The sequence below is a fragment of the Oculina patagonica genome, chromosome 9 (genome assembly GCF_052425735.1).
Source record: "Oculina patagonica isolate OP01 chromosome 9, crgOcupat, whole genome shotgun sequence".
In the NCBI taxonomy this organism is placed as follows: domain Eukaryota; kingdom Metazoa; phylum Cnidaria; class Anthozoa; order Scleractinia; family Oculinidae; genus Oculina; species Oculina patagonica.
In genome coordinates, this window is record NC_135766.1 from 20,450,605 (window position 1) to 20,477,225 (window position 26,621).

The following is a 26,621-nucleotide window of genomic DNA, read 5'->3' on the forward strand; positions in this document are numbered from 1 at the left end:
TTCACTTAACAAACCCGCCTGGGCTGGATACCCAGCGTGGAGAAGTTAGAGTTAACTCCAACTCAAGACTTTGTCTTTATCGGCACACATCATCAAACCGATCTGTGGCTGATGTTCCCTCCGGCAGTTTGATTCCTAGAAGCAAGCTCGTCGTCAGGTCCTCCTGGCGAAGTATGTGACAGCTCGGGACTTTCTTTCACTTCTCTGGAGGTTGGTGTCAATGTCAGAACTGGTGCCCTTAGGTTGTCTTAGATATCGGCCTCTTCAGCTTCTCCTCATAGCACATTGACGGCCCAGCCAGGGTCAGCTTACAGACCGGAACCCGCTGGATCATCCATTCTTGGACCCTTTTCTGAAATGGTGGACCAAGTCGTCCATTCAGGCTCCTCCCCCTCAGTTGGTCATATACACCGATGCCTCCACCAGCGGTTTGGGGGCCCACTGCAGCGATCAGTCAGCAGTAGGTCTGTGGTCAGCTATCGAAACAACTCGAAACATAAACGAGTTGGAGCTGTTAGCCATTCAGAAGGCTGTCCTCCACTTCCTCCCCCTGATTAGGCGCAAGGTGGTGATGAACCACTCGGACAACAGCTCAGCTGTTGCCTGCCTGAAGACTCAGGGGGACTTTCACTCAGTGCCCATGTTTCATCTCACATAGCAAATCCTTCTGGAATGCCAGCAGTAGGGTATCACACCGTTTAGTGAGGCACATCCCAGGTCGTCTCAATGTTCTAGCTGACAGCCTGTTCAGAAGGCAACAAATCATAGGCACAGAATGGTCTCTGTACCCCAGCATAGTACGCCAGATGTTCTCCATTTGTTACATTACCTAGTTGGACCTGTTCACAACTCGTCGCAACAACAAACTGGCAGCATTTGTGCCTCCAGTTCCAGACCCAAGAGCTGTAGCAGTGGATGCTCTGTCAATCCCCTGGAACAGGCGCTGGGTATGTGCCTATTCCCAACTGCGCTAATACAACATGTGCTTCACATGTCAGTGCACTCAGACCAGTTTCGAATGCTTCTAGTGGCCCTACTTTAGCATTATCAGCTTGGCTTCCAATGCTACTAGGGTTGCTAGTGAACTTTCCCCGGAAAGTGCCCTCATTACCACGACTCCTAAGGTCAGTCGGGAGTATTTCGCAGCCATCCCAAACAGGTTTATCTGTTCGCCTGGAACTTATCCAGGGAGGCCTGCAGTTTTCAGCAGTAGCTGGCCACCGTCTCTGCCAGACAGATAGAGCATCTACCGCCAGTATCTATGACTGTAAATGGCGAGTCTATGAAGGTTGGTGTCGTACAGAACAGATACGTCCTCTCAAAGCAACTGTTCAGCAATTAGCTGGAGTTCCTGTTCTCAACTTGCAAGCTTGCTCCTTCCATTATTCAGTGTTACAGATCAGCTATAATTACGGGGTTTCGGCTACAATGTGGCTGGAATGCTGGTACAGACCCAATTCTGGGTCTGTACCAGGATTCCTCAGAATCCAGGATTCCTGGAATTTGACTTTGTTTCTTCAAGCCTTTCTTGAGGAACCCTTTGAGCCTATGGACTGTTGGGCTATAAAGTTTCTCACTTGGAAGACAGTCTTTCTTTAATAGTACTTGCATCTGCAAGGCGTGATAGCTGCCTGCGTGCCTTATCGCCTTAGCCAGACCCACAGCGGCCTGGCTTGCCTGGGTCTCTCAGGTTTGGTCGCCACAAGACAGATGTGACAATCTTCACCAATCCAGCCTTTGTTGCCAAGAATCAGAGGCTGGAATCAAATCCGCCAGTGGTGATAAAGTCTCTGCGCTCTTTAATCGCACGCCAAGAGGAGCCTGATAATAAGCTGTGCCCAGTACGTGCACTTTTTTATTACTTGAAGCACACACAAGCTCGGCGAGGTACTTGCTTTCGCTTGTTCTTGCCTAACAAGCTTGGTCTAAGAGATAACAAAGTCCAGCCAGATTCAATATCAAGATTGATCAAATCAGCTGTCAGGCAGGCCTTTTCCTAGGCAGGTAATAGACCATTTGCATTATGACGTAAATGCGCAAAGACTTCTGGTAGTTGTAGTTAAGTTCGCGGGAAATTTTGAATCGTCGTCAAGCTGGCTTGCCCAAGAAAATCGTGATGGAGGTAAAGAAAATTACTCTCACCGAAGAAGACGTCCCCGTGGCTTCATTTAAAGGGCAAAAAGCAACCTCTTAGTATAAAACCAAGTCCGTTAAAATGAAAAAAAGTTATGCAAGAAATTGTATATTTGCTGGATTGCGTTTTGTAGTGAAGTTTCGACGAGTGTTTCCTCCAGTCGAGTCCCAGTCGCGTGGTTATTTAATTAAATTTAATTCCTCAGTAAAACTTTTGCTTGCCAGGTATTTTCAAATAATATACGAAGACGCAATATTTTACCATTTCTAAACATGGGGGAGTACAGTACATGATGTCTACACTCGTAAAAATCTTTGAGGCTCACCTTTCGAGTCGCACAAGTAATCATTGATCAACAAGATTATGCCGGGAAATAAAATTATATTTGCACGCACGGCCCTCGCTCGGATTGAAACCACAACTGCTACTCGACGAGTTGACATTTCCAGTACAAAAACAAGAAAACTTCTTTGTTAAAGAATATTGCAATTACAGTTCTAATTTGACGAAAAAATACAATTTTAAGATAAAAACAAATAATCTGTATTTAACTGCACAGGGAAGTTTTGATTGATCAGCTTGAAAATCCTTTATGATTGACCCTTCATGATTCATCGATGAAGCTCGATTGAACGAGGAAAATTATTGACTCGTTTCTCTGTCTCACTGTAAAAACAAATTAAACTGACCGTCCCGCCGAGCAATCATGATATACGGTAAATTTTCTAAGCTTTTCAGTGAAGAATTAATTCACCTGCGATCGATGGAAGCGATCGTTTGTTGAACGTCTGAAAATAGATGATGAACAAAGTCAATGGCTTGCCTTGCTTTCACTTGATTCCACACAAATTTAGTTATATCCTCGACTCGTCCTTTCAAGCAATCTGTTTTCAGTGCGCGATTTTTTGAAGCTGTGATATTTTAAAGCTAAAATTATTTACGAAGAGAAGTTGTCAGCCGCGATGAATGAATTTCTACCAAGTCAACTCCGCCACATAACGTACACTTGAACACGAATGTTTTTGTCTGTCTTGGTTAAAACACAGAACTCAGTCAATTTTCATTCCAAAGCTATCATCCCGTTTTCTATATTTTTGACAGGTAACTGAAAAAATAAATGTATAAACAAATTTCGAAGCGACAAGAGCGTAAACTTAGCAGCTCAACTTCAGATCAAAATAGAATTCCTGGACGTCCACCTTCACGCTTGGCTGCCCTTAGCCAATCATAAGCCAGAAATGGTGTTTTCCCGCGAACCTAACTACAACTACTTTGCGCTTTTACGTCATAATGCAAATGGTCTATTCAGAGTTTCTCAGAAGCCTCGTGGGGATATCTGCCCACGAGGTAAGAGCTATAGCCACCTCTTGGGCGGCCTTCATTTCTGCTCCAGTTGATTGGCTTCCTGGATAATTTTCATCTTCAAAACAACCACCCTAGGGCTAGAAAAAAACTCTATCGAGCCTCCTTAAGGGTGCCGATTAAAACCACTTTTACCAATTTATACCTACGTGATATTTAAGATTTTTCTGAGCAGATCCATCGCCTCGGTCCCTTGCAGCGGCCAAAACGACTGTGGCTCGCTGATTTGGGGGCTTTTGAAATTGTGCATATTGTTTGCCCCCAGTCTTTTTGGGGCTGTAAATAGCATTAATTTAATATAATAGCTATAGCGTTCTTTTATGTAGATAGCTTTGTTTTTATTTGCTCTGGAAAAAACCTTCTATTCTTTTCTGGAGTGCTTGTACTTTCACATGCTTTGGTGAATTTTCGTCTTTCGCCATATCAGCCTTATCAGTTCTGGCCACTTCTTGTGTCTGGACTCACAGGGTATCTACTACAAGCCTTGCTGTCTCTTCCACATCTCATCTGGGTGCTGAAATCTTTGGTTCTCGGGCAGTAACATCCCTCCCTCTGGCATGATATTCTTCTATTCATTTTAGATTTTAGGCTAAGTTTACAAAATAAATAGGTCATTTTCCTTAGGAAAATTTATGTTTATGAGCAATACTTTACTTAAAATCTACAAGTATTTTCCCGGTCACACGCCATCCGGCATATTTCTCCCCTCCCCGCTGGTCCACAGAGCCTGAGTTGGGAAGCTTGTTCGAGTCACATCAAAAGTGAGATAGGAGGAAGGCCAAGTCATCTAGCATGGCTTACTCACATCCGGGATTTTTTATTCGCTACTGTCCTGACGCATATTGTTTCACGGCAAATTAGCATTATTCATTTAGATTTTAGGTAAGTATTACTCATAGATATCAATTTTCCTGCGGAAAATGACATTTTTCATTTTTCTTGTTTTCGCCTTTCTCGCCCTCCCCACTGAAGAAGCCTGTATTTTTTGATGCTACAATCAATAAGATGAATATAATTTAGGAATTAAAAAATTAGCAACGCTTTCATTTTCGGGACAAGGCTTAATATTACTTTTCCGTCAGTGTCATAAAAACAAATAAAAATAAAAAAATCCACCAACCTTTTGGGCAATTTCCTTTCTTAAAGATGCAGTATTCTCCTTTGGGCCAATGGAGGTCGTATGGTGTGGTTTGATGTCGGGTCTTCATGCAAAACTTTTGTTCCATGTTTCTTCTTCCATAACTTCCAGCTAAGTCATAGGGATTTGACCAGTTGTTGTTTGGGCTTTTATCCTCAGTGTCATGGTAACGATAACCTTTATGCCAAAAATGTCCCTTAGGACACCCTGATGTTGTCTCGGGGAGACCATAGGTACCAAGTGGCCAAGTTAGAGGAATGCGCACCTCGGGATCTAAAATGTTCACCAACAGTAATACCGTAAGACCGTTTGTCGGGAGTGGGGAGGGGGGAGGGTGAGAGGGGTTTAGAACTCCTTCCCCGCCAAATGTAACTTGGAAAACCCCTTATCCTGTCCATGGATTGTAATAAACTAACACAGAATAATGTTGACAGTATTTGTAGTAACTATAGTTGTTTTTTGTGTCATTTTAACGAATTATGATCCAACAATTTGTTTTTTTTGTTGCCTTAAATAGTATCTAATTAATATTTTCATTGACTGACTAAATCTTTGTTTCTGATGAAACTCTGGTTGTCATAAGCAATAACAATGACATAATTATAACGTATATGATTATGAAATAGCAACCATCTTGAATCAACCATCTTAGATCCACCATTTTGAATTTGTTTAAATTATTTCCTTTTATTTTAAAATAATGAAATTACAGAGAAAATGGTCTGGTGACAAATTTAATCCGCCATCTTTGATTTTATATATGGATTGAAACCTCAAAAATGCAAATGTTTTAAGACATAGCTGTAAAAAAAAACGGTTGCTTTGGAAACGTCAAAGTGGGTAGTCACGAGTAACAAATGTTAAAATTAGTTGCAATAAGTAAGAAAATGTCGTCATGTTACACATCTTCATCTTAGATATCCTCAAAGTATTTTGTTGGCATTTTGCAGAAATGTGTTATCAAACAGCACTAAACCATTTCAAAGTTGAATACGCCCCAACTGATATACGATTTGAAGTAAGTCCCTCCCAGTCTTTAAAGGAGCTACGTCACAGGGATTTAGTGGATGTTTTGTCTAAACTGTTCTGAAATTAGTGGTAGGCAACAAAATCCATGAAAAAACATAACCTTCGAACATCTGAAGGAATATATATAACCTCAGTTTGCGGGGAGAAATGAAATCAACGCTATAAATATCTTCTTCTGAAGACGCCCTTAAACAACTTGAAACGTTAAGCCTAAATAATTCAAGTTGTAATTTGTTTCCATCCTAGCCATACGCAGCCAAAGACGCTTTTAACAGTTTCATTGCTTTTGAGTTTCATTGTCTTTTGAAGGTCTACACCCCCCCCCCCCCCACCACCACCACCACCACCACCACCTTTCGCGAGAGGTGGTTTAATTGAGTTTTGACGATTCGTTTAAAGTGTAACTTGCTTTTATAGATGCCAAAAACTGTTTGCAACATTGCCTGCCTTTTCGCATTTAACATATGTTCTTAACGGTAAAAGAGTAGATCATACCTTGAGTTGCAGAAACTCCTTTTATTCGTGGGTATTCTTTTAAGACCCTTTGAACGTTCCTCCGTCGCTGTGCCAAATTATTACACTGATATCTCTGGTCCAGGGTACTGTAATAACTATCGTCAATAGCGTTGTGAATGGGAAGCAGCTTCACTCCAATAGGTTCGGGCAAGTTGGGTCCCCCAGAAGAGAATTCCACCTTATTCTCGGTAAATCTAGATGCATCTGACATGAAGTTCTTGAACTTATTGACGTCAACTGACAAAGAGGCACTAAATCCCCCGTAACCACCGGATCCTGTCACCGATGAAGCTATCTGGAAAACAAATGCTTTTATTAATTATTATACATTGTAGTCACTAGCTGTCTTCTCATTGGCTAAGAGCCTACAGCTAATTCTGGGAATCCGCGCAACCCCGCGCAACCTACAGATAAGTGTATTAGTGAATAATCTGCTAGCAGATTATTTACTAATCTGTAGGTTGCGCGCGCAATGCATGATTACCAAGAGCAATGTGTCAGGCATCTGGCGGCGAAGGAAATTCATAGTTCGTCGATTCACTTCTTCAACCGAGAAATAATTTGATCAAAGTTCAAAAATTGCTGACAATAAAGTCTCGGAAATCACTAAATGACTAACAAAAATTAGGAAGGAGAAAGTAAGTTACTTTCACTTTATCCAAGTTGCCATTTCACTTTACATTTAATTAGGAAGGAACTATTCCACGATTTAGTAGGACGACCAGCCGGAATTAGCACATGTTTTTAAACAGGTTGAAATCGTTTGTCATTACTTCCTTTTCCAGAAAGACAATGTATAATAAAGCAATTATTAGATTCGGTTTATGTGATATTCGGAATAAACAAGGTCTCTGTAAGGATAGAGTTTTGCCAGAGTAGCTGACTTTCGCAAGGCACTGGCAGTTTAGACGCACACGATTAAACCTTGCTAATGTTAGTTCGGTTTGGCTAGACAAAAAAATTTATGTGACATGCGCACTTTTGCCTTTTTGGTACCGTAACAATAAAACAGCAGAGAAATACCACTGCTTGTAACATGTTAAGTGAATACACATGTCAGCAAATTGAAGAATTCGCACACCTTTACCATAAAAATACATTAACCCAAACCTGATGACCAGTTTGTGATATTTTTCTAAGATTGCAGCATATTTTCGTTTTACCTGTTTCTGTTTTACGCATGCGCTATTACACTACGTCATTCTAATACATGATGACAGGGCAAGGTAAATATGTGTTAACATACAATAACTTTGCGACACGAGTATTGACGTACAGGCACGGCGGAGCCGGGGAGGCTGGGGGGGGGGGCTTTAGCCCCCCCAGAATTTCCGAAAAAATAAAGACTTACTAAGAGAAAAGTCTTTTAAGCCCCCCCCCCACTTCAAGTCACTTGTCAGCCCTCCCACTTGGAAAATTGCTCCGCCGTCCCTGACGTAGTCATCTGATCTGGAGCAAATATCATTAAAACCTCACTTTATTCGTTAAAAAGTGCCTTTTGTAAATTATTCGCTTTTGAGAATATATAACAGCTGTATATGTGCCCAAGGATTCGAAAATGCGTAATTTTAAAATTATTATATGGCCAGCGCTTATTATCCCTTGGAGATACACGCAAAATCATACCCGCACTATGGTACCAGGAGGGAAGGCGAGTTGATGGTAACCCCTTTTAGGTTTTCGTTCTATAAAGGCACAGCAAAATTGATTAACATTGACTGAAAAGCCCTAGACTTGCTATACAAAATGACATAATTTTGTTGGCTGTGACATCATGTGACATCAAATGAGGTCATAAGGGCCACCATCTTGGAGCCGCCATCTTGAATTTCACTACTTTCTTAGAAAACAAAACATAATGGAAAATAATACAAAATGCGTTGAGGTTAATAGTTGAGTTGATCTCAGCGTAAATAGAGGAGGCCAGATTTCTTGCACCAAGTCGACTGGAATCGAATTGAGAGATATTTGTAAGACCAGAGATCGAACACACGCAATACAGTGAGAATATGCTGTCGCCCTTCCTTTTTGTCCATTGTTTTTATCTGCGCTTGGCGAAGACATCTCAAATTTTAGATGTTTTATATGACTGGGACGTACGGCACGCCTTGTTAGGTAAATACCGCATCACGTCCTCCAAAATCTCATCTAAAAATTATAGATATGGGCAGATGTAAAACAAGCAAACCAAGTGTCTCTTTTTGATTGGCACGACTACTTTTTAAACACGGTCAATGAATGTAAGCTTTTTCAGGGTTTTTCTTCGACTTCCGTCGCACCTTGCAAGCGCGATATTTTCTGATTGTCACTCCTTGTGGGCGCTTTTAAGGCACTTCTTAACCATTTTCATTACTTGGGTAAGTGATTAATTAGTATTCAAACAAATAAAGACATCCATGTTACGTTTTCCATGGCGTATTTGGCCAGTTTTGTGTAAGAACTTTCGTAGCGAGTTGTCTTCCTCGTCCCCAGATGAACCTTCACAACAATATCCTGAAATAGAATAACAAGGTTTCTGGTTTTTATAAATTTGTTGTGTTTATGAAGAAAAAAAAGATACAGTCGATCAGTATGTCCTAAGTTTCACATGTAAAAGGCAAATAAAATTACTAAAATGATATCTAAAATTATTTTAAGTGAAGGAAATTGATATCAATGGTAGAATGTTCTTTACTGATTATGCAGTTCCATGGCCGCCAAAAAAAAACTATTCTCGTAATACCTCGGCTGTGGGAAACGCTAATTAATAAAGAGCTATCATTTTGACATTATATTTTTTCTGCCTCTTTCGTAATCTGGTAGTTTTTTGCAATTGGTGCTCTTCAAAACAAGCAAGGAATTTTCGTAACACTTATGAAAACCACCAACACCAGGTTGAAGCAGTCCACGGAGGAGTTGCGTGAACTCTGAACAATAATAAGACCCTGTCGGAATGAGGGATTTGAAACGAACCCGGGTCCCCAGCACTCTTTCGGCTGGTCCACGCAACCCGTGCACCTGTATCAGTGAACCTGTACAATGTGCGCTAAAAAAACGTGTGAACACAAGTAACTCGCAACAAAACCAAAAATCTGTTGGCGTAAATACTCGTTGCAACCAAATTTACGCTTACACTGATAAAAAGAAATGTGCGCAAGCAAGTAAAATAAAGCAGTTGAAAAATAAATCGCTCGCAAAATGTTTTGGTTTGTAGTGCACTGAGTAGTCTTACTCTTTGTTAATAGTTACTTTTTAGCGTTTTTCCTCAGCTGGTCTGTACGGACAGTCGGACGGAAAGAGTGTAGACGCATGCTGACGTCAGAACCACAAATTTCTCGCATAGGATGGGCTACCAAAATTTACCCCTTCTACTTACTCGCGAACTCGGCGCGCCGGTGCTGCGTTACTTAATTCATTTTTTACTCTTGCTGGAAAAGAATGCTTAGACGAGAATGTTGTATCACGTATAACCTTTACACTTAACCTGTTTGAGCTACATCATGGGGCAAGCTGTATAAAGGTAATAAAGGTGGGAAGACCTTAACAAAGATTACAAGAAAAATTATTTTTAATACGAGTGGATAAGCCACAAATAAAATCAATACACAAACCGTTCCCCAATTGTCGATGAATCTACTATAAGAAGTCCGTCGGTACGTTACGGGTAAAGCACACACAGCAGCTGCGAAGTCTTTTGTAACCGAATACTTGTCAATTCGAGCTAAGTCCAGTCGATACCGAGCTGTGCCTCTATTGCACACGGCGATCTTTTCAAAAAACACTTTGTGACTTCTTGATGTCTCTTTCTTCATCTTCGCATACCCTAAAATAGCGAAAAAGAGAAAACTGATTTAAAGGAGCAACGTCACGGACAACAAATTTTTCAAGTTTGTCGATCGTAATCTGTCTTAATCTTCGTCAGTCTGAAACTACCCTTGGTTATGTTTGCGTATGAGTTTTCCGTTGTTGTTTTTCTATGTTAGACAACTGTTATTATTTCGAGGTTTCTTTCAATTTGAAATACATGTATGGCGACATTGCTCCTTTAACACAACAAAGAAGATCGCAGTTAATAAGGTCTCAAAAAAAGGTTCTTCGGGCTTCCCTTTTACAAAAGTTCCGTACATAGCTGCAAGAATATTACTTGATCCCCAGAAAATTTCATTTTAGCTGCCATGAATGGCGTATAAAGTTTAACTGAACTTCAATGCAACGTGATCCAGATCGTGTGTGTAACTTGACAATCGGTTTTTTTACAACTACTTGCAAGAGTGTTAAATCGTCCTTTTATTAGAAACGACAATGGTCAGTTATTCTTCCGCCTTGAGCAGTTTAGCACAGATGCCGTCTGCTCCAGGCGCTTTGTCGTTTTTCATGCTCTGATTACCTTCTTGATTTCTTGAATTTATAGGGGCTCAGTGTTTATATAAACGTTTTGAGTAGCTTCAGGTATCGAGACTGTGTATTCAGGTTCTGGTCTATAAGGATACTGCGGAAATGCTCGCATCCTTTACAGGTTTTTTTCCACTGCTTTAACTACCCCGAACGTCTTGTGGTTGGATTACAGCGTCTTCGGGTCTTAACGTGCTGCTGTCTGTTCTGTTTCCTTAGCCAAGATCTCGACGTAGTCCTTCTTGTTCTTCTTGGTCATCCACTTCACTTTCTTATCCAGTTGCTGGTTTTTCTTTCTGTAGCGGTCTTTCACCCTTTTTGTTCTTGTTGAATTTATCATCTCCTTCATCTGTTTCCTTTCTGTGATCTTGTCCCATGTTCCTTGCTGCATCCATTCTTCTTTCTTCCTTCATTTGAATCCCAGGTTCTTCTCTTCTGCGTCTCACTTTGTCTGGAAGAAACTGCTGATGTCATGTTCTACGTACCGGTTCTCTCCCAAGGGCCTGAACGCGGAATCGAGTCTGACTTCCATCTAACATGCAGTCTTTGTCTCCGGAAAAAAATATGTTTGGGGGCATCGATCGTTGGAATTTATTGTCTCCTCTCTTAGTTAAGCGCAGCTTGACTGCTAGTGTTGCCATCAGCTGCAGGTGCTCGCTAATAACATCTGCTCCTTTACTCGTCTTCACGCCTAAGAGCGAGTTCTTTGAGTTGCTGTAAATGATGATGTGATCGATATGTGAGCATGTCTTGCCATCTGGGAATGTCCAGGTCATCTTCTGGATTTCTCTGTGCAGGATAAGAGTTCTTTCGATGGCCAAGTTGTTCTCCACGCGCAGGTCGCAAAGTCTGCGTCCTTTGTCGTTGACGTATCTCACCTGTTCTTCCCCATGATGTTCTCGCTGCCTTTGTTGTCTTTCCAAGCGCGAGCTTTGAAATCTCCAATTACGAAGAGCACATCTTGTAGTGGTACTTCTTGAACGGCTTGCTGTAGCTGGTCGTCGAATGTAATTTTCTTTGCTTCCTCTGCATCATCTATGAGTGCGTGGCCGGTTATGATAGTGTATGGGCTGGATGTACTTGGAGTTAAATCTAGCCATGATGAGTCTTTCCCCTAGTGCCTTCTGTACCGTCAGTGTCTTCGCTGCTTTTTCTGCCATGATGTTTGCTACATCGTCTGTGTGTTGGTTGTTAGAAAGTATATTTTTATAGCAGGTATAGTTTTATAGCAGGTTTCTTTTGCGACCAAAACGTAAAACAACAATAGAGGACTTGAAAAACTGCTCTTAAAACAATCACATTGTGAAAAACACTGCTTTTTTGGTTGTCTGTTTTAATAAGTGCATAGTGTCTCTACAGGGGAATGGCTGACGAAATCGAAAACCACGAGCCGACAAAGCTTAACGAATTGCCCGAGACATTTCACGCCGAGATCAAAAACAAACAAGTCGGGTTTATGACCTTGAACCAGAAATTCGCAAAGTAAAGATTAAGTCGATTGATAGACAATTGAAGAACAAATGTTATAGCCTTTCCTTCCTACAAAACAGAGAATGTAGTTCATCCATGAAAGCAGGTGGTGGGAGAAGAAGCAAAGCAGCTTCGCTTGGCTGGCCTTGGAAAGCGCTGGCTGGCCTTGGAAAGAAGAAAAAGACGAAGAAAACAAGATCCCTGTGCTTCCAAAATAATGCGGAGTTCCCTTTTTACAAAGTATAAATGAATATCTATTGTCAGTTAAACATTAACGTTCGGTGAAACCACTTCCCTAAGGTCTGGTGGTACTACTGGACCACTCCCCTAAGGTCTGGTGGTACTACTGGAGTTATAGCTATGGTCTACAAGGGGGTAGACCATGGTAAAGTGCAGTCGATTGTTAAATCGTTTTCAATTATGACGTCGTTGTACAGACGTGAAGTCAGCTAAAATATTCTTGATTATAATTAAGGAAAAATACCATATTCTCTTTCATGGCATATTTTGAAAGAGCATTTACTGCCTTAAACGTCTTTAAATGGTTTGGGACTTTGATTTGTTAACCAGCTTGTGCGTTTAACCCAGTGAGTGAGCGTCCTAATACAGTACGGTAGAAGTCATACAAACTAAGTAAAACAATTTTTCTCACTTGAACTAAGACTGAAGGCGACACTCCACAATCCTGCGTCATAACCAGCTATATATAGAAAAAAAGAATTAAAAAAAAAATCAATATTTTGTGTTTTAAAAAGTAAATTGTTGGCGGTTAAATTTTTTTTCATGGCATTAAAATAGAACGATAAGCTGTACGCCTGTTCCAATATGAATTGGTAACTTAATATGAGCGTTTGTCTTTCCAAAACATATTTGGAAATTATCTGTAAAAATTGCACCGGCAGTTATGGGATTTCAAATTCAACCAAGAAAAGAGAGAAGTTATTATCGTGCCAGTTAATAAATCTAGATATATTATATTATAAACAAAGATAAAAACAGAAACTCTGATTAATGGTATACGCAAAATCTTTGGAACATTTTCGGAAAGAGATGCAAACCTTTTGACCCCGTTCAGACACTTTTTTGCCTTCTGGGACCGTAGCGGGTGGTGGGAACTTTGCAATCCCCCTCTTCCTATTTACATTTAAAATTTAACACTGTTTAATCTATAGTCACCAAATTAACACACTAAAATCTAGACAGTTATTCTAGTTTCACATCTTCAACGAAAGCACGCATCCCGCCCTCCAGCCCAGTCGAATAGGATAAATGACGCTCGAAAATGTTCGGAATTCTTCGACTCATCATCCACTTAGTTTTGGAGATGTCGTCCAAGTTTTTCGGAAAATTGACATCAAAACTAGGATGATCTTACAGACTTCGTTCGTCGGAAATCTTTTAAAACAATTGCCTGTTATTCTTTAGAAAACTAACATGAGCGTTGTTAAAAAGTTTGCAATAAATAAAAAAAAAACACTTTTGCTTACCACTGGCTTTCACATCAACCTTGAGTCTGTCTTGATAAGAATTTGCCCCGGAAATCACTTCGTATGTGGTAGTTTTGTAGCAGGACGAACGATGAACAAAGTTAACTTGATCTGGTACTCGATACTTCTTATCGACAGTAGTTTTCCCTGTGGCCCATGTCAGTTTAAATATCCGTCTTGTAGAATGCAGTCCTGGGTCGACACCACCACGTGACAATTCACCTTCAGGATTTCCTTTGATGATGTTGTAACCAACACCTAAAAACTTGACACCCTTTGAGGTCGAAGCAAGTGTGACACTTGCACAACCAAGCGTGATGAGAAAAATAAAAAGCTGCATGGCTTCCCTGTTAGAGAAAAAGAAATTAATGAAGTAAAAAACAAAATACTCACACATGAACTCATCACTGAAACGTAAAAAAGGAACAAAAGTACGAGAAAAAGTGTTTGTATTGGTAGTAGTACTAGCAATAGTATAGTACTAGCAAAAGTAGTAGCAAAAGTAGCATAAGTAGAAGTAGTGGTAGTAGAAGAAGTAGTAGCAGCGGCAGCGGCAGCAGCAGCAGTAGAAGCAGTAGCAGTAGCAGCAGCATAAGCATTGGCAGTGCCAGTACAGTAGTAGTAGTAGTAGTAGTAGTAGTAGTAGTAGCAGCAGCAGCAGCAGCAGCAGCAGCAGCAGCAGCAGCAGCAGCAGCAGCAGCAGCAGCAGCAGCAGCAGCAGTAGTAGTAGTAGTAGTAGTAGTAGTAGTAGTAGTAGTAGTACACACATATAAGGTGGGGGTTCTGTGACAACTGTTAAAATCGATTTTTTTTCCCCTCTAAACTCGTTTTAGAGCAAACATAACAAATATCGCGAGCGCGTGGCTTATAAACCACAACAGAGTAAAGAAAATATAAAATGACATCATTAAGCTATTCTTAATGGCAACGAGTCATAATTGATATCACGTGCATTAAATCAAAAGAACAATAGTTGTGCACGTGTAAAACAATAGATTTTGCATTCCAGAGTGCTTAGAACTCAGATTTTAGCACACAGGAATGAAAACAATTTACAAACGTCTAAAAATATCATTCGGGTAATCCCCCGACTTTGTACACCCACGCACACACAAAAAAAAATTTGCATGCCGCTGTGGGTCACGCAATTTCTCGCTGTTCGCTTCAACTTAGTTGTATTTTTTGCACACTCAGATTTAATCCTTTCGACTCGGCTGAAAGTCACTTTAAGTGCGCTGTAACCTTTTATTTTGCCTCGTTCAGGCAATAAACAACATCGCGGGTTATGTATCGAATATTTTTTTGACACTCGGGCGTGAAATATTCAAACACAAAGTAAACGACAAGATGAGCGCAGACAATCATTCTTTTATAAAATGAAAAAAATGTTTTATTGGACTGAAATTTTATTTCGAAATGTCGGTGGCGCTTTCGAGAAGTTTTTTTTCCAATCTTTTGCGTTCTTCTCTCTTGATTTCTTCCCGAATTTTTCCGATGTCTGGCTGGAGTGAATTTGTTTGTTTTTTGCAAAGTTTGAGCGTAAAGTATCTTTAAGTTGGCGATATTTCTGCATTTCTCGTGTGATCAGTTGAAACTCTTTGTCAGAAACAAGATTATCATTCAGAGCTTGTGAGACAGAGCTGTTTATCGAGTCATGTTTTGCAACAGCCAGAGCGAGGATTCTTGAGTGCTTATTAACTTTACGTTCAAGCTTTTTGTTGATAACTGACAGGCCAGTGGAAGCTGCGCCAGATATACCTGCTACTGCTGCAACAGGCACGCCGATAACAATTCCAACACCAGTAAGTGAAGTCGCAACAGCTCCAGAAGACAGAGCTGCCGTCACGGCGCCAAGACAGACCACGGAATAGTGAATAACTTTCCGGACTTTTTTATATTTTTTTTAACACAAGCCTGTAATGCTCAGCTTCAGCGGATATTTCTTTTTCAATTTTACTTATTTCAGTCAGCCGAAAATTCTCGGCATTTGTTGGGAGGCTTGGATAAAGTTGTGTTTCTTCGCGATCACCATAAGCAGGGGCACTCGGGAGAACATTAGCAGATGACATGGTCGTATACATAAAAGTTATTTTTGTATTTAATTTAATTCAATTCCAGCTCATATGTAAGATTTGAGCCGTTAAAATCGAATGGATTTCCATTCTCATCTCTAATCGAAAGAGTCAGAGATGTCACTTGTGCATCAGCCATAACGTCACGCAAGACATTGGGCTGTTCACTTTTGTAATTTATGTTTTCGTAAGCCTTTCCTCGGATGTCGAAACAAGATAAAACAGAAGATGGTTTACCATTAAAGAGATTCTGTTCTCTGTCAACTAAATCGCAATGAATGAAATAAGTTGTGGGAGAATTTAATCTTCTTATATAAGTTATAGTTCCTAAATGCGAAGTGTAATTGTTTCGCAGTAGTGAATTAGACATATTTGGATCAACAATTATTTTTTTAAACTGGGCATTTGTGATTACAAGCTGGCCAAGTGGAGTACTAATATCTGTGGGCAATTCAATACGATGTTTGGAAAAATTATTTTTCAATTCACTTGCCAACCTTTTGAGAGTGTAATGACCAGCCGGAAAGGGATCACATCGATCGGCTTTTCATCTTTTCATTTATAAAAATGATTTTTCCGTTCTCTTTTAGATTAAACCAAGAGTTAGGAATATGAGATGACAGAAGCCTGATATAGCTCGGTTTTGGAATAGGATAATCGAAATTCACAGTGTGAGGATTTTCTGTTGTGGTGACAGTGAGCACAACCATCTTTATAATTATCTTTTGAAAAATAAATCTTTAATATAAAATGGCTCCGCCTATTCCGAGAGCTGATGACATTTCTCAATCAACTTTTCTTGATTCCAAAGAAAGAGATTTTATGAAGTGGATGAAAACCCCAGAAGCAACTAAAATTTCTCAAGCGGCAAAAGACAAGGCATGGAAACCTTTTCTTGCAAAATATCCAAACGCTGACCGAACAAAATTTGTTGCACAGGTTGAGTTCGCGTACAACCATACAGCAACGGCAGACATTTATTTTAAGGCAGGGCAAGGCCATTTGATAAATGTTTTTGGCTCTGACAGCAAATATTGGAGCCCAGAGATGAAAAAAGCACTGGGGGTGAATAAAATTTCAGGCGGTTTTCCACAACAGCTGTCACCAAGCGGCGCAAAAGGCTCATCTTTGCCAATTCCCGCGGTTGGATTTCACGAAGCCGCACCGAGTTTGAAAAAAATATTTAACAGCAAAATCAACATCTACGTAACATCAGATCAATATTTCACAACGAAATTAAGAGAGATTTTTCAAAAAACAAAACTGAAGCATACATCAGGAAAAGAGTCAAAAAGGTGGCTTGCTTGCCAAAATATGGGCTACTGGCCTCAGCAACTTAACTTTGCTGTCTGGTGCGCGACAACAGGCAGTGGGATCAGTCGAGAGATTTTCGATGAAGAGCACTCAGCTCTCAGCTTGCCTCCGGTTGTGCGTAATTTTTACCTTTTTCACGTTTATTTCACAATCAGGCGAATATTGTTTCAGATGGGTGGAATTCAGAGCGTAAGCGCCTTGCCTGGCAACCCAACGTTTAGCGAGTTCGACAACAAGTACGACGTGGCTTCGTATAAAAGAATATGCGCTGAGTTCGGTGTCGACCCGTCAAGCGATTTTCGTTTTACAAGAGGCGCGAACCACGGACTGGGTGACGTTTATATCTGGATCTCAAATATTGGTCCGAAACATTCTGGGGCAAAATACCCTGATTACGATAAATTTTCGGACGAAGGGGGAGCGGCAATAAAGGGTAACTTGATTCAATACATAGAGCCTGATGATTCCGCAAATGCACAGGCAGACTGGTTTTGTCCTAACGCCGCGGAAGGGTTGACCCAAGCAGGTTTGTCGAGAGTAAACCAGTCGATAGAGGCTTTTGTCTACTGTATTTTGGGTTCGCAGGTCAACGTTCGAAGTAGCATACTTGGCACAGGCGGCCGCGCAAAGGAGGCTCAAAGTGAGTTCCTCGTGTTGGTTGAAGACGCTATAAGGCAACCTGATCTGGCAAAGTCGGTCCAAAGATACCAACTCGCAATCGATGAGGCTAAGGTTCGGCTTAACCTTGCCGTCTGCCCAGGTGCCTGGCTTATGCCCGCCAAGATGGTAATAAATACAGAAAGCGTTGTTGGTTACAACAACCAACTTAAGCAGGCTGTTGGAGGAATGAAAGTTGGAGTAAATAATGGTGTTAATACCTCCACAAAAAAATCAGCTCTTAAACTTATGGCCGGAGGACCATCAAAAATCAACCCACCAAACAGCCACCCTTCAAATCCTATACACAAGAGCGCCACAGCAAAAAAAAATCAGGCACCTGCCGCAAGCGCTGCTGAAACACCAGCTAGCAACGCGCAAAGCGCTAAAGCTACGAAGGCCGTAGCCAATGATTCACACGAAATAAACAAAGCAACTGTCGCTGTTGGCGCGGTTGGAGCAGCAGCTTTGCTCTACACCCTTATGCGCTAACGTCTCTTTTTGATGTATTTTTCAACAAGAAAAGCAACCGCAGCAAGGATAAGCAGCCAGGTGTGTTCAGCAAGAAAACCGATGGCTTGACCAGCGGTTTTGAAAAGAAAGCTAACAATCGAGCCAATAAGACCGGGCAGAGCTGACGCAACCTTTGAGCCAACATCACTTAGGCCTTTTCCCAACGCTTTGCCGGTGGCCTTCAAAGAGTTTGTAATGGCACCAATTACAGCACCAATCGTGACACCAGAAGCAAGAAAGATCGCTGTAACTGTCACGCCATATTTTTTGAAGATCTCTTTGATCCTCTCACGAAGTGGAAGCGCCCTTTCTCTTTCGGCAATCTGCGTTTGCAAACGCCCGAGCTCCTCGGTTCTTTCTGCAACTCTTTCTTCCGCAGCTTGTTTGTCAGTGGGGGAGGCATTCTCATCCTCAATAATTTTTTTGTCTTCCTCGTTTTGGCGCTTGAGCTCATCTTCTTGCTCTTTAAGATCATCCAACGCTCTTGTATCGTTGAGCCTTTCTTGCAAAGTGTTTCTTTCTCTCTCTTTGGCAGCGAGGCTTGCCCTTAGTTGGTCGGCTCGTGTTTGTTCTTTTGCCTTCTGCTTTGCTTGTTTTTCAAGAGCAGCAACTTCTTTTTTTGCGTTTTCAAAATCCGTTTTATAGTTTTTTATCCTTTGCTGCAGCTCGCGCAATTCTGATTCATTTTCAACATTTGACCCAAGTTGATCAATCTTGGCTTGAGCTCGCTCGATTCTTATTCTCAGATCTCGCACTTCTTGGGCGGCCTTTTCTTTTTGAATGCCAATTCTTTCCGCCTGTTGTTGTTGAATTTCAGCTTCTCTTAATCTTTGTCTGGTTTCTCGTATTTCTTCATTGTCTTGAGCAATCAGAGATTCTGCTTCCTGCCCAAGGGAGGCTTTAAACTTGTCTGTGAATTTTTTGAGAAGACCACTACCATCTTTTTTTAAAATTTCTGTCTCACCACCTTTTGCTCCAAATGAAACGATTGTTGTATCATTTTTGCCAGGCTTCCTTTTCTGAAACCGATTGGGCCTATTTTTGCGAAGTTCACTTTGGGGAATTTTCTTTTAATAAAATCTTTAGCTCTGTCAAGTCATTGCCGCAAAAAGTTTGTCATCTTGATGACACTTAGAAGGGGCTTCCCAACAAAGGTGTTTCAACGTAGGATGTATCAGGCAGCCCGCTCTGTTCGTGCTGCATCGTTTGCATTTGAATTTCTTCACCCCCATGGTAGGGTGTGGATGCCATCCCGGGCTGAAATGGTCGGGTTGTGTCGACCTCTTGTTCCTCTTCATCATCGTTATCACTGTTGTGGTCAAGATCTTGGTCCAAATCAGGGTCCTCGAATCCAAAATCACCACCACCTGTTGCCATCGCTTAATTTATATATATTTTCAAATTAAACTTTTCAATTTAACAATAAAACCAATCGAGAGATGGCTGCTGTTCAAGAAAACCTTCGACCGGGACGCACAAAGAAAATACTCGGTGCACTGAAAGCCGAGCGAGCTGTAAAACGAATCACTTTTGACCGCACTGAAGCCAATCCAGAGGAAACGTTGTATGTTTCAGTGCCAAAGCTGAACGAAAACGAGGTCATTGTGCCTGGCTCGCTGGCGCTGCGCTTCAACATCGACTTGAGCGGAGGCCATGCCAACAACTTTCTGGTTGACAACGTCAGCCGAGCTCTGGTCGACGATTTTGTTGTAAAGTACGAAGGCACCGTCGTGCAGGACACGGTTGGCTATGACATCTACAAAATATTTGAGGATTTTTTCCTTTCGCAGGAGGAGCGCGACGACAGGGTGCCAGTGGGCATTCAGAGCGAGGACCTTAACAAAATTCGCTCAAATGCTGGCGATAAGAAAACTTCAGGAGTCGAAGCAGAAAAAAGGCTGAATGAGCTATATGGTAATAAATACCGCATCCGTCTGGATCACCAGATTTTAACTGACCATGGGGCATTTTTATCCTCAGGCTCTATTCAATGAACTTGTGTTCGAACTGAAGCTCGCGGCAGCCGAACATGTGGTCAGAGGCTCAGATACAACAAAACTGAAATACAAGTTGACAAACATCCAGCTGGAGTACGAGATGATAAGAAGCAAGGCAATTGCAGATGAAGCGTTCAGCGCTTATTCGGGCGGCAAAGAGTTCGCTTACGACCACATCCAGAGGGATAAAGTGGCGACTTTTGCAAAAGGCTCCGACACACGTCTGAATCTAAGGGTCAACCCGCAGAGGAGGTCCATGAAAGGTATCTTGCTCCTATTTATTGAGCAATATAACAAAGGTGCAAGGAGCTCGGAAAAGTACATTAACCCGGACCTTACAAAAGTAAGCATCACTGTCAACGGCTCGCCAAACATGCTGTACAACAACGGCATCGAAGGAATGGACATTTGGGGAGAAGTTAAAAGATTCCACATGAAAGAAAAAAATAAAACGCAGCACATGACTCTGCAAAAGTTTTACACAGAAGACAAGTTTGGCCTTCTTATTGATCTGCGTTCCATGGCTGACCACTTGATGCATGGAAGCGGCACGCGCCTTGCGAACTCAAAGGACGGTGTCCAGCTTGAGCTAGAGAGGAAAGCAAGCGGCTCAGGTAATTTGAACTGCCACATTTACGTAATTAGCGACGCCCAAATGAATATAATTGGCAGGCAGTTAGAATCTGTGCTTTTATAATATATACAAACGAAGATGGATCCTGCCAATATACCCTTCAACGCCCTCATTGTGGGACCAACGAACTCAGGAAAAACAAGGTACTTGGTTAATAAGCTTTGTGGCCCTTTCCGCGGCAAGTTTGACTACATCGTGCTAATCTGCCCGACGTTCACGCACAACAAGACTTATTTTCGCTTTGCGGTGGAAGATCCCCGCTTTTATGTTTTTATTTGCGAGCAGCACGAGGTTGAATCTTGGTTAAGGCTAACAAGATTTATTTTTGAGGGTACGAACACGCTTATCATCCTCGACGACTGCGCTTCTTCAAAAGATGTAATGAGAAGAACAGGGGAGTTGGTCAATCTTGCTTTCTCTGCTCGCCACGCAGGCTTGAGCATATGGGTGTTGACTCAAAAATTGACAAGCATAACCCCCTCATTCCGCGAAAATGTAGCGGCAATCGTTTTCTTTTACACCCCCTCTGCTAAGACCACGAAGGCAATCTTTGAGGATTACGCTGGCGAACTCTCCCATGAGGATTACAAAGAAATCATTTTAAAGCTAAAAAAAAATAAGTTTTCGCATCTTGTCATTTCTCATCGCCACCCTTACGGAACAAAATTTTTTTATTGAACATATTTTAGCGTAATATAATCATGAGTGATCCTTTCGCAACTTCCACTTCAGAGAGCGTGAACCAAGCTGCAAGTGAACAAGAATTAGCTTCCGTAATGGAAATGCTTGGATCTGAACCAGAAAGTACACAAAGCGCAATGGAAGAGGCTATGCAAGGACCAAACATTCCTGCTTTACGCGAGAGGCTTGCAATCCTTGTTTCAACAGGCAAGTCCAAAGAAGCAATCGGTGTGCAGCTGACACACGAGCAGGTGAAGCGCTTTACAGATAAAGAAGTTGAAAAGTACTTCAAGAGGTATGAGGCATACGTTGGCACCAAGACAACGGAAAATCTTATTGACAGCGCGCTAACTCTTTTAACAAAAGCAGCAAGTCTGTTTGTGCCCATGAAAAATATTGAAGCTTTACAAAAAGAGCTTAAAAATGACTACATTATAAACAGCGAGCTTTCCAATCTTGTCGGCAGTTTGTCTTTCAATTACGGCAAGCTTCTTGCTCCTACTTCTGCTGCTTTGATAACAGCAAAATATATTGATTACGAGTACGACTCATCAAAAAAAGTAACTCCAAAGGAGACAAGCCCGATGGGCGGCCCCCTCAAGGGCGCGCAGCCAGATCTTGTTGAGTAATACTCACAAGATTTACTAAACAATGCTAAGAAATTGCTAAAGAATTACTGATAAATGCTTATCAATTGCTTAGAAAAAATCTTGCTGAGAAAATTTCTATTTAAATATAATTTTTTTTCATAAATATAATGGCCGAGCTCGAACAACGTGAATTGGAAAGTAACTCCTTCGGAGTTACCGCGGGAGCTTCGCTCCGGGGCGGAAGCCCCCCGCAAGAGCGCGCTCCTGTTTCTACCTCTTCTCCAGTCACTTCAACAACTCCTGCAACAAAGCCTGCCAAAAATCCAAAGCGAGTGGCTGCTGGCAAGCTTGCAGCTGAAAAAACGAAACAGGCTCGTGAAGCACAGAAAAAAGCTGCTGTCGAGGCTGCTGCAATAATTGCAAAAGAAAAGGAAAAGAAATCTGCATCTGCTAAGCGAAGTGTAACTCCGAGCCCTTTGGGCTCGAGCCCTTCGGGCACGCCCGTGGCACCAGCTCCGACCGAGGCTCAGCCGCAATCAAGCGGTCTCACCACAAATCAATGGATATCTTTGCTTGGTATCGGCGTTGCAATCGTTACAACTTATGTGAAACGCGAAGACATAAAAGCCTTTATAAACGAAAAAAGAAGTCCAACATTTAAAGCTCCACCAACTCTTATAACTGATGACTCACAAGGAATCCCAGAGGGATCCCGCGCTTTGGGACACACAACCAACAGCTTCGACAATCAAAAATGTCATTAGACCTCGCACACAAAGAGGAATCCGTCCGATGGATTAAAAAAATTTATTTTGAATATTTATTTTTCATTTAAACATTCGATTTTTTTAAGTATACGAAAAACGATGACCGACACGAGGACATACACTATGCCTGGCCCAATGGATTTTGGAAACTTTGTTTCGTTTTCTATGCTTGCAAAATGCTTTGAAGAAGATGAGGCACGAGCAAAAGCTGCTTTGGAAGAGGTAAAAGGCTTTGTAAACCGGCTGAAACCAGAAGAATTAAAAATTTTAAATGCTATTGGTGAAAAATCTATGGAAAGTTTAAACAGGCAGTATGCGGAGTTAAGAACACTTGAAAAAGAGTATGAAAAAATAGAAAATGAAGAAAAAAGAAAAGAGAAGATTGAAGAAGCAAAAAGTTTGGTGTTTGCTGAAATGGAAAAAAACCTTTAATTCCGCGGGGCATGATGTTAATTTGATGTACTAAAGTTTAAGCAAGTGATTTCTGTGTTACTGGCTCTTTACCAATGAAGAAGCTCTTGAAAACATTAATTAATTTTATTTTAAACATTTATTTTTTTTTTATTATAAAATGGGTCCTCTTGAAAAGGGTGCGTGTGCTTTAATTGCATTTGGTTCTTATTTTGTTTGGTGGGGTGTAAGCTTTTATGGGCTTTCTATTTTGACTCGTGAAAGAGATAGAGAAGAAGAAGAAGAGCGAGAAGCTGAGGGAGAAGCTGAAGAAGCCGAAAGAGTAGAAGAGGAGGAAAGAAAAAAAAGGTATGATGAGGGTTTCGCAGCTGGCAAAGCTTCAACAAAGTGTTGCTCTAAAGCCGCTTAAGCAAAAGGGCTCGCAGATATTAAAATTATTTTTTAATTTGAATATTTATTTTCATTTTATATCAAAACAACATGTCCGACAACAAGCTCGTTAAAACACTTATGGATGCCGCCACTCTTACTGGCCTCGCAGCCGGAATTGGCTGGGCTGCCAAAAAAGTTGTAAAAGAAAACTTTACATCAGACCCAAGCAGCAGTTTTATGAACTATGCAAAGTTCACGGCCGTCATGGCAGGCAGCATTGCACTCAAAAAGTACCTCGAAGACCAGAAAATTCTTCCAGATGCTCAGTGAAGCTGAGCACGAGCCGCAAGAACTCGCAATTAAAAAATTGTACATAATATATTAACAAAGTTCAACCATGGCAAGCATCGCGATTATGGCTGGCGGTGCAATCTTGAACGCTGCTGCTTTCATTGGCGGCAACTACCTTGCTCGAGCTTTGGGTGGCGGAGATGACGCCGCTTTGAAAGAAAAAGAAAGACACGACAAAGCTCTCGAGGCTTACCAGGCTGCTTATGCGAAATACTCTCGCGACCGCACCAAGCTACTCGACTGGATCGAAACCAACAATGAGATCAAACAGCAAGCGAAACAAAACTTTACGAACACTGACTACGCTTTCAAACTCTACAACCAGGCACATCCTGACAAACAAATGATTCCTCCGAAAGAGCCCAAGTTCTCTGATTTTTATCAGCCAAGCGAGCAGCAGAAACAAGGTGAACTGATGTTTGTTGGCGCTGGCGCTCTTGCTCTTGGGTACGCTGCCTTTCGGTTTCTTTAAACTTTTATTTTTTTTCTTGTATACGCACATGGACGCAAAGATCTCAAAAGTCTACTATAGCCCCCAGGGCTACTGGAAGGGAATTGCTGCGATAAAAAAATTAGCCGAGGCGGCCAAGGTTTCCGAAGATGCTGCAAAAAAGTGGCTCGTTAAGCAGGCCCTTTGGCAGATCAACCTTCCGGCACCACGATACGTTCCTCGCCCAAAATTTGATGTTTCTTCTCCTAACGCGGTCCATCAGGCGGACCTTCTTTTTCTGCCACACGACAAAGTGCCGAGAGGGCGAAAAGTTTACAAATACGCTCTGACTGTTGTTGACGTTGCCAGCCGTTTCAAAGAGGCCGAGCCTTTGACCTCCAAAGATTCAACTGAGGTTGCAAAAGGTTTTCAGGCAATTTACAGGCGAAGTGCACTAAAATGGCCACAGATGCTTCAAGTTGACCCTGGTCGCGAATTCATGGGAGCTGTTACCAAAGAAATGGAAAATCACAAAACCTATATTAGACGCGGGCGTGTTAACATTCACAGAGATCAAGCTATTGTTGAACGTTTTAATCAAACACTGGCAGGGCGCCTGTTTGGTTATCAGTACGGTGTCGAGATGAACCTGCCATCTGGCCAGCGGTCGACAGTGTGGGTAAAAAGGCTTCCCGAAGTTGTTACCGCTCTGAACAACGAAGTTACCAGTCTTACTGGAAAAAAACCTGCTGCTGCAATCAAAGAAAAGGCTGTTTCGTCCAAACCGTCCTCAAAATATACAAGGCCTGTTGGCAAGAAAGAAAAAAAAATACCCTCTCTCGTTAATGTGCGCTATCTCTACCAACCTGGCGAGCTAGAAAGCGGCATAAAAAGGGCAACAGATCCGATTTGGTCATTAAAAGTCTACAGCATCGAAAGGTCTGTTACTAAACCTGATCAGCCAGTGCTTTATTACTTGCACGATGGTCCAAAGCGCGGCTTTGTGCGTGAAGAATTGCTTGTTATTCCTCCAAATACACAGTTACCACCTTCGCAAAGGTAACCCTAAAAAAGCTATAAAAGTCGGCTTTGTTTCGCAAGCTTATACCCGTAAGCATTTGTATGTATCCCATCATCCGCTATCCATCGCTTTGAGTCAAAAGGCGACAGCGAGACCTTGTTGAGATGCATTCCGTAAATCTCATGACCCTCGCTTCTAAGTATGTTCATTCCATGCCATAACTGTTTTGTTTCAAAAAGCGTTTTTTTGTACTGTTCGTGGATTATTTACTTTTTGACAACATTTTTTTTTACCCCTTTTGCTTTTTTTATTTTTTTTTTCGTCCACCTTTATTGATGGCTTTTTCTGTCCCGTACAAAAGCAATATGATATTAAGGTTTCGGTAAATTTGTCGTTTATTTTGTCCAAAACTTTTTTCACTTTTACATCAGTCATTATCGAGTACATTTTTGTCCCGTACAATCACACTCTGATGTATTTCGGGATTTGTCGTTTTTTTGTTCAAAACCTTTTCACTTTCTACATCAGTCATTATCGAGTACATTTTGGACCTCAAACAAACACACTCTGCTATTGGCGTTCCATTGCATTCATCTTTCATTTTTCCCAAAACCTTTTTGTTTTCTTCGCTGAATGAAGGAAATGTTCTTTGGGATAGTCGCTTGTGTCGTATAGAGTTTTCTTTGTTCCAACACATGTCTTCGTAAACGTCTTCTGTTTCTATTTCCAGCAAAAGGCTGTCTGTATCTGTATACAAGAGCTCGCAACGCGGGCCGTACAACTTTTTTAGATGGTTGTAAAAGAAGTCGTACATCAGTGTCTTGCTGTTGTCAAGGATAGTCATCCCTGTATAGACAGGCTTATTAAGAAACAGTTTGCTTTTGCGCATGTCAATCCCGACCAGATCGTTTGAAAACATTACATGCCTTGAGTACAATGGGCTGGCAACCATTTTTCTTATTTTGTTTGTTTCATTGCTTCGTACTATTTTTATGTCAACATGGTTACGCAGGTTTTCCATTGTTTTTCCGAAAACTGAGTTATTCATTAGCTTGTAAAAGTTCTTTTCAAAGTCGTTTTTCGCTTTTTTCCTAAATTCTGTGTTCATCCGGATGTACGGCTCCATCCAACATTCTTGTTCAAACTCCAACACTTTGTGCACTTTTTTGAGTTTCATTCCTTGTTTCAAATAAAACTGCAAGTTTCGATAATGCACAACATAATAAGTTTTGTCTTCAAGAGTTAAAACAAGCTTTTCGCTGTCTGGTGGGTCCAGATCAAGGTTTTTTATCAATTCCTTTTGG

The 26,621-nt window shown here is 41.4% G+C and overlaps 1 protein-coding gene across 1 annotated transcript in view; it reads right to left on the minus strand.

Annotated features, from left to right (window-relative positions):
• Nucleotides 1-26,621, minus strand: part of LOC144666356 (uncharacterized) — a 39,990-nt gene that overhangs the window by 6,865 nt on the left and 6,504 nt on the right. The window contains exons 2-7 of the mRNA XM_078527773.1: nucleotides 13,508-13,854; nucleotides 12,673-12,720; nucleotides 9,770-9,981; nucleotides 8,583-8,672; nucleotides 6,159-6,474; nucleotides 4,617-4,907 (exon numbers count right to left, since the gene is read on the minus strand). Of these exons, the coding sequence (XP_078383899.1) occupies nucleotides 4,617-4,907; nucleotides 6,159-6,474; nucleotides 8,583-8,672; nucleotides 9,770-9,981; nucleotides 12,673-12,720; nucleotides 13,508-13,847 (1,297 nt within the window). The 5' untranslated portion in view covers nucleotides 13,848-13,854. The remainder of the gene's footprint in view (nucleotides 1-4,616; nucleotides 4,908-6,158; nucleotides 6,475-8,582; nucleotides 8,673-9,769; nucleotides 9,982-12,672; nucleotides 12,721-13,507; nucleotides 13,855-26,621) is intronic.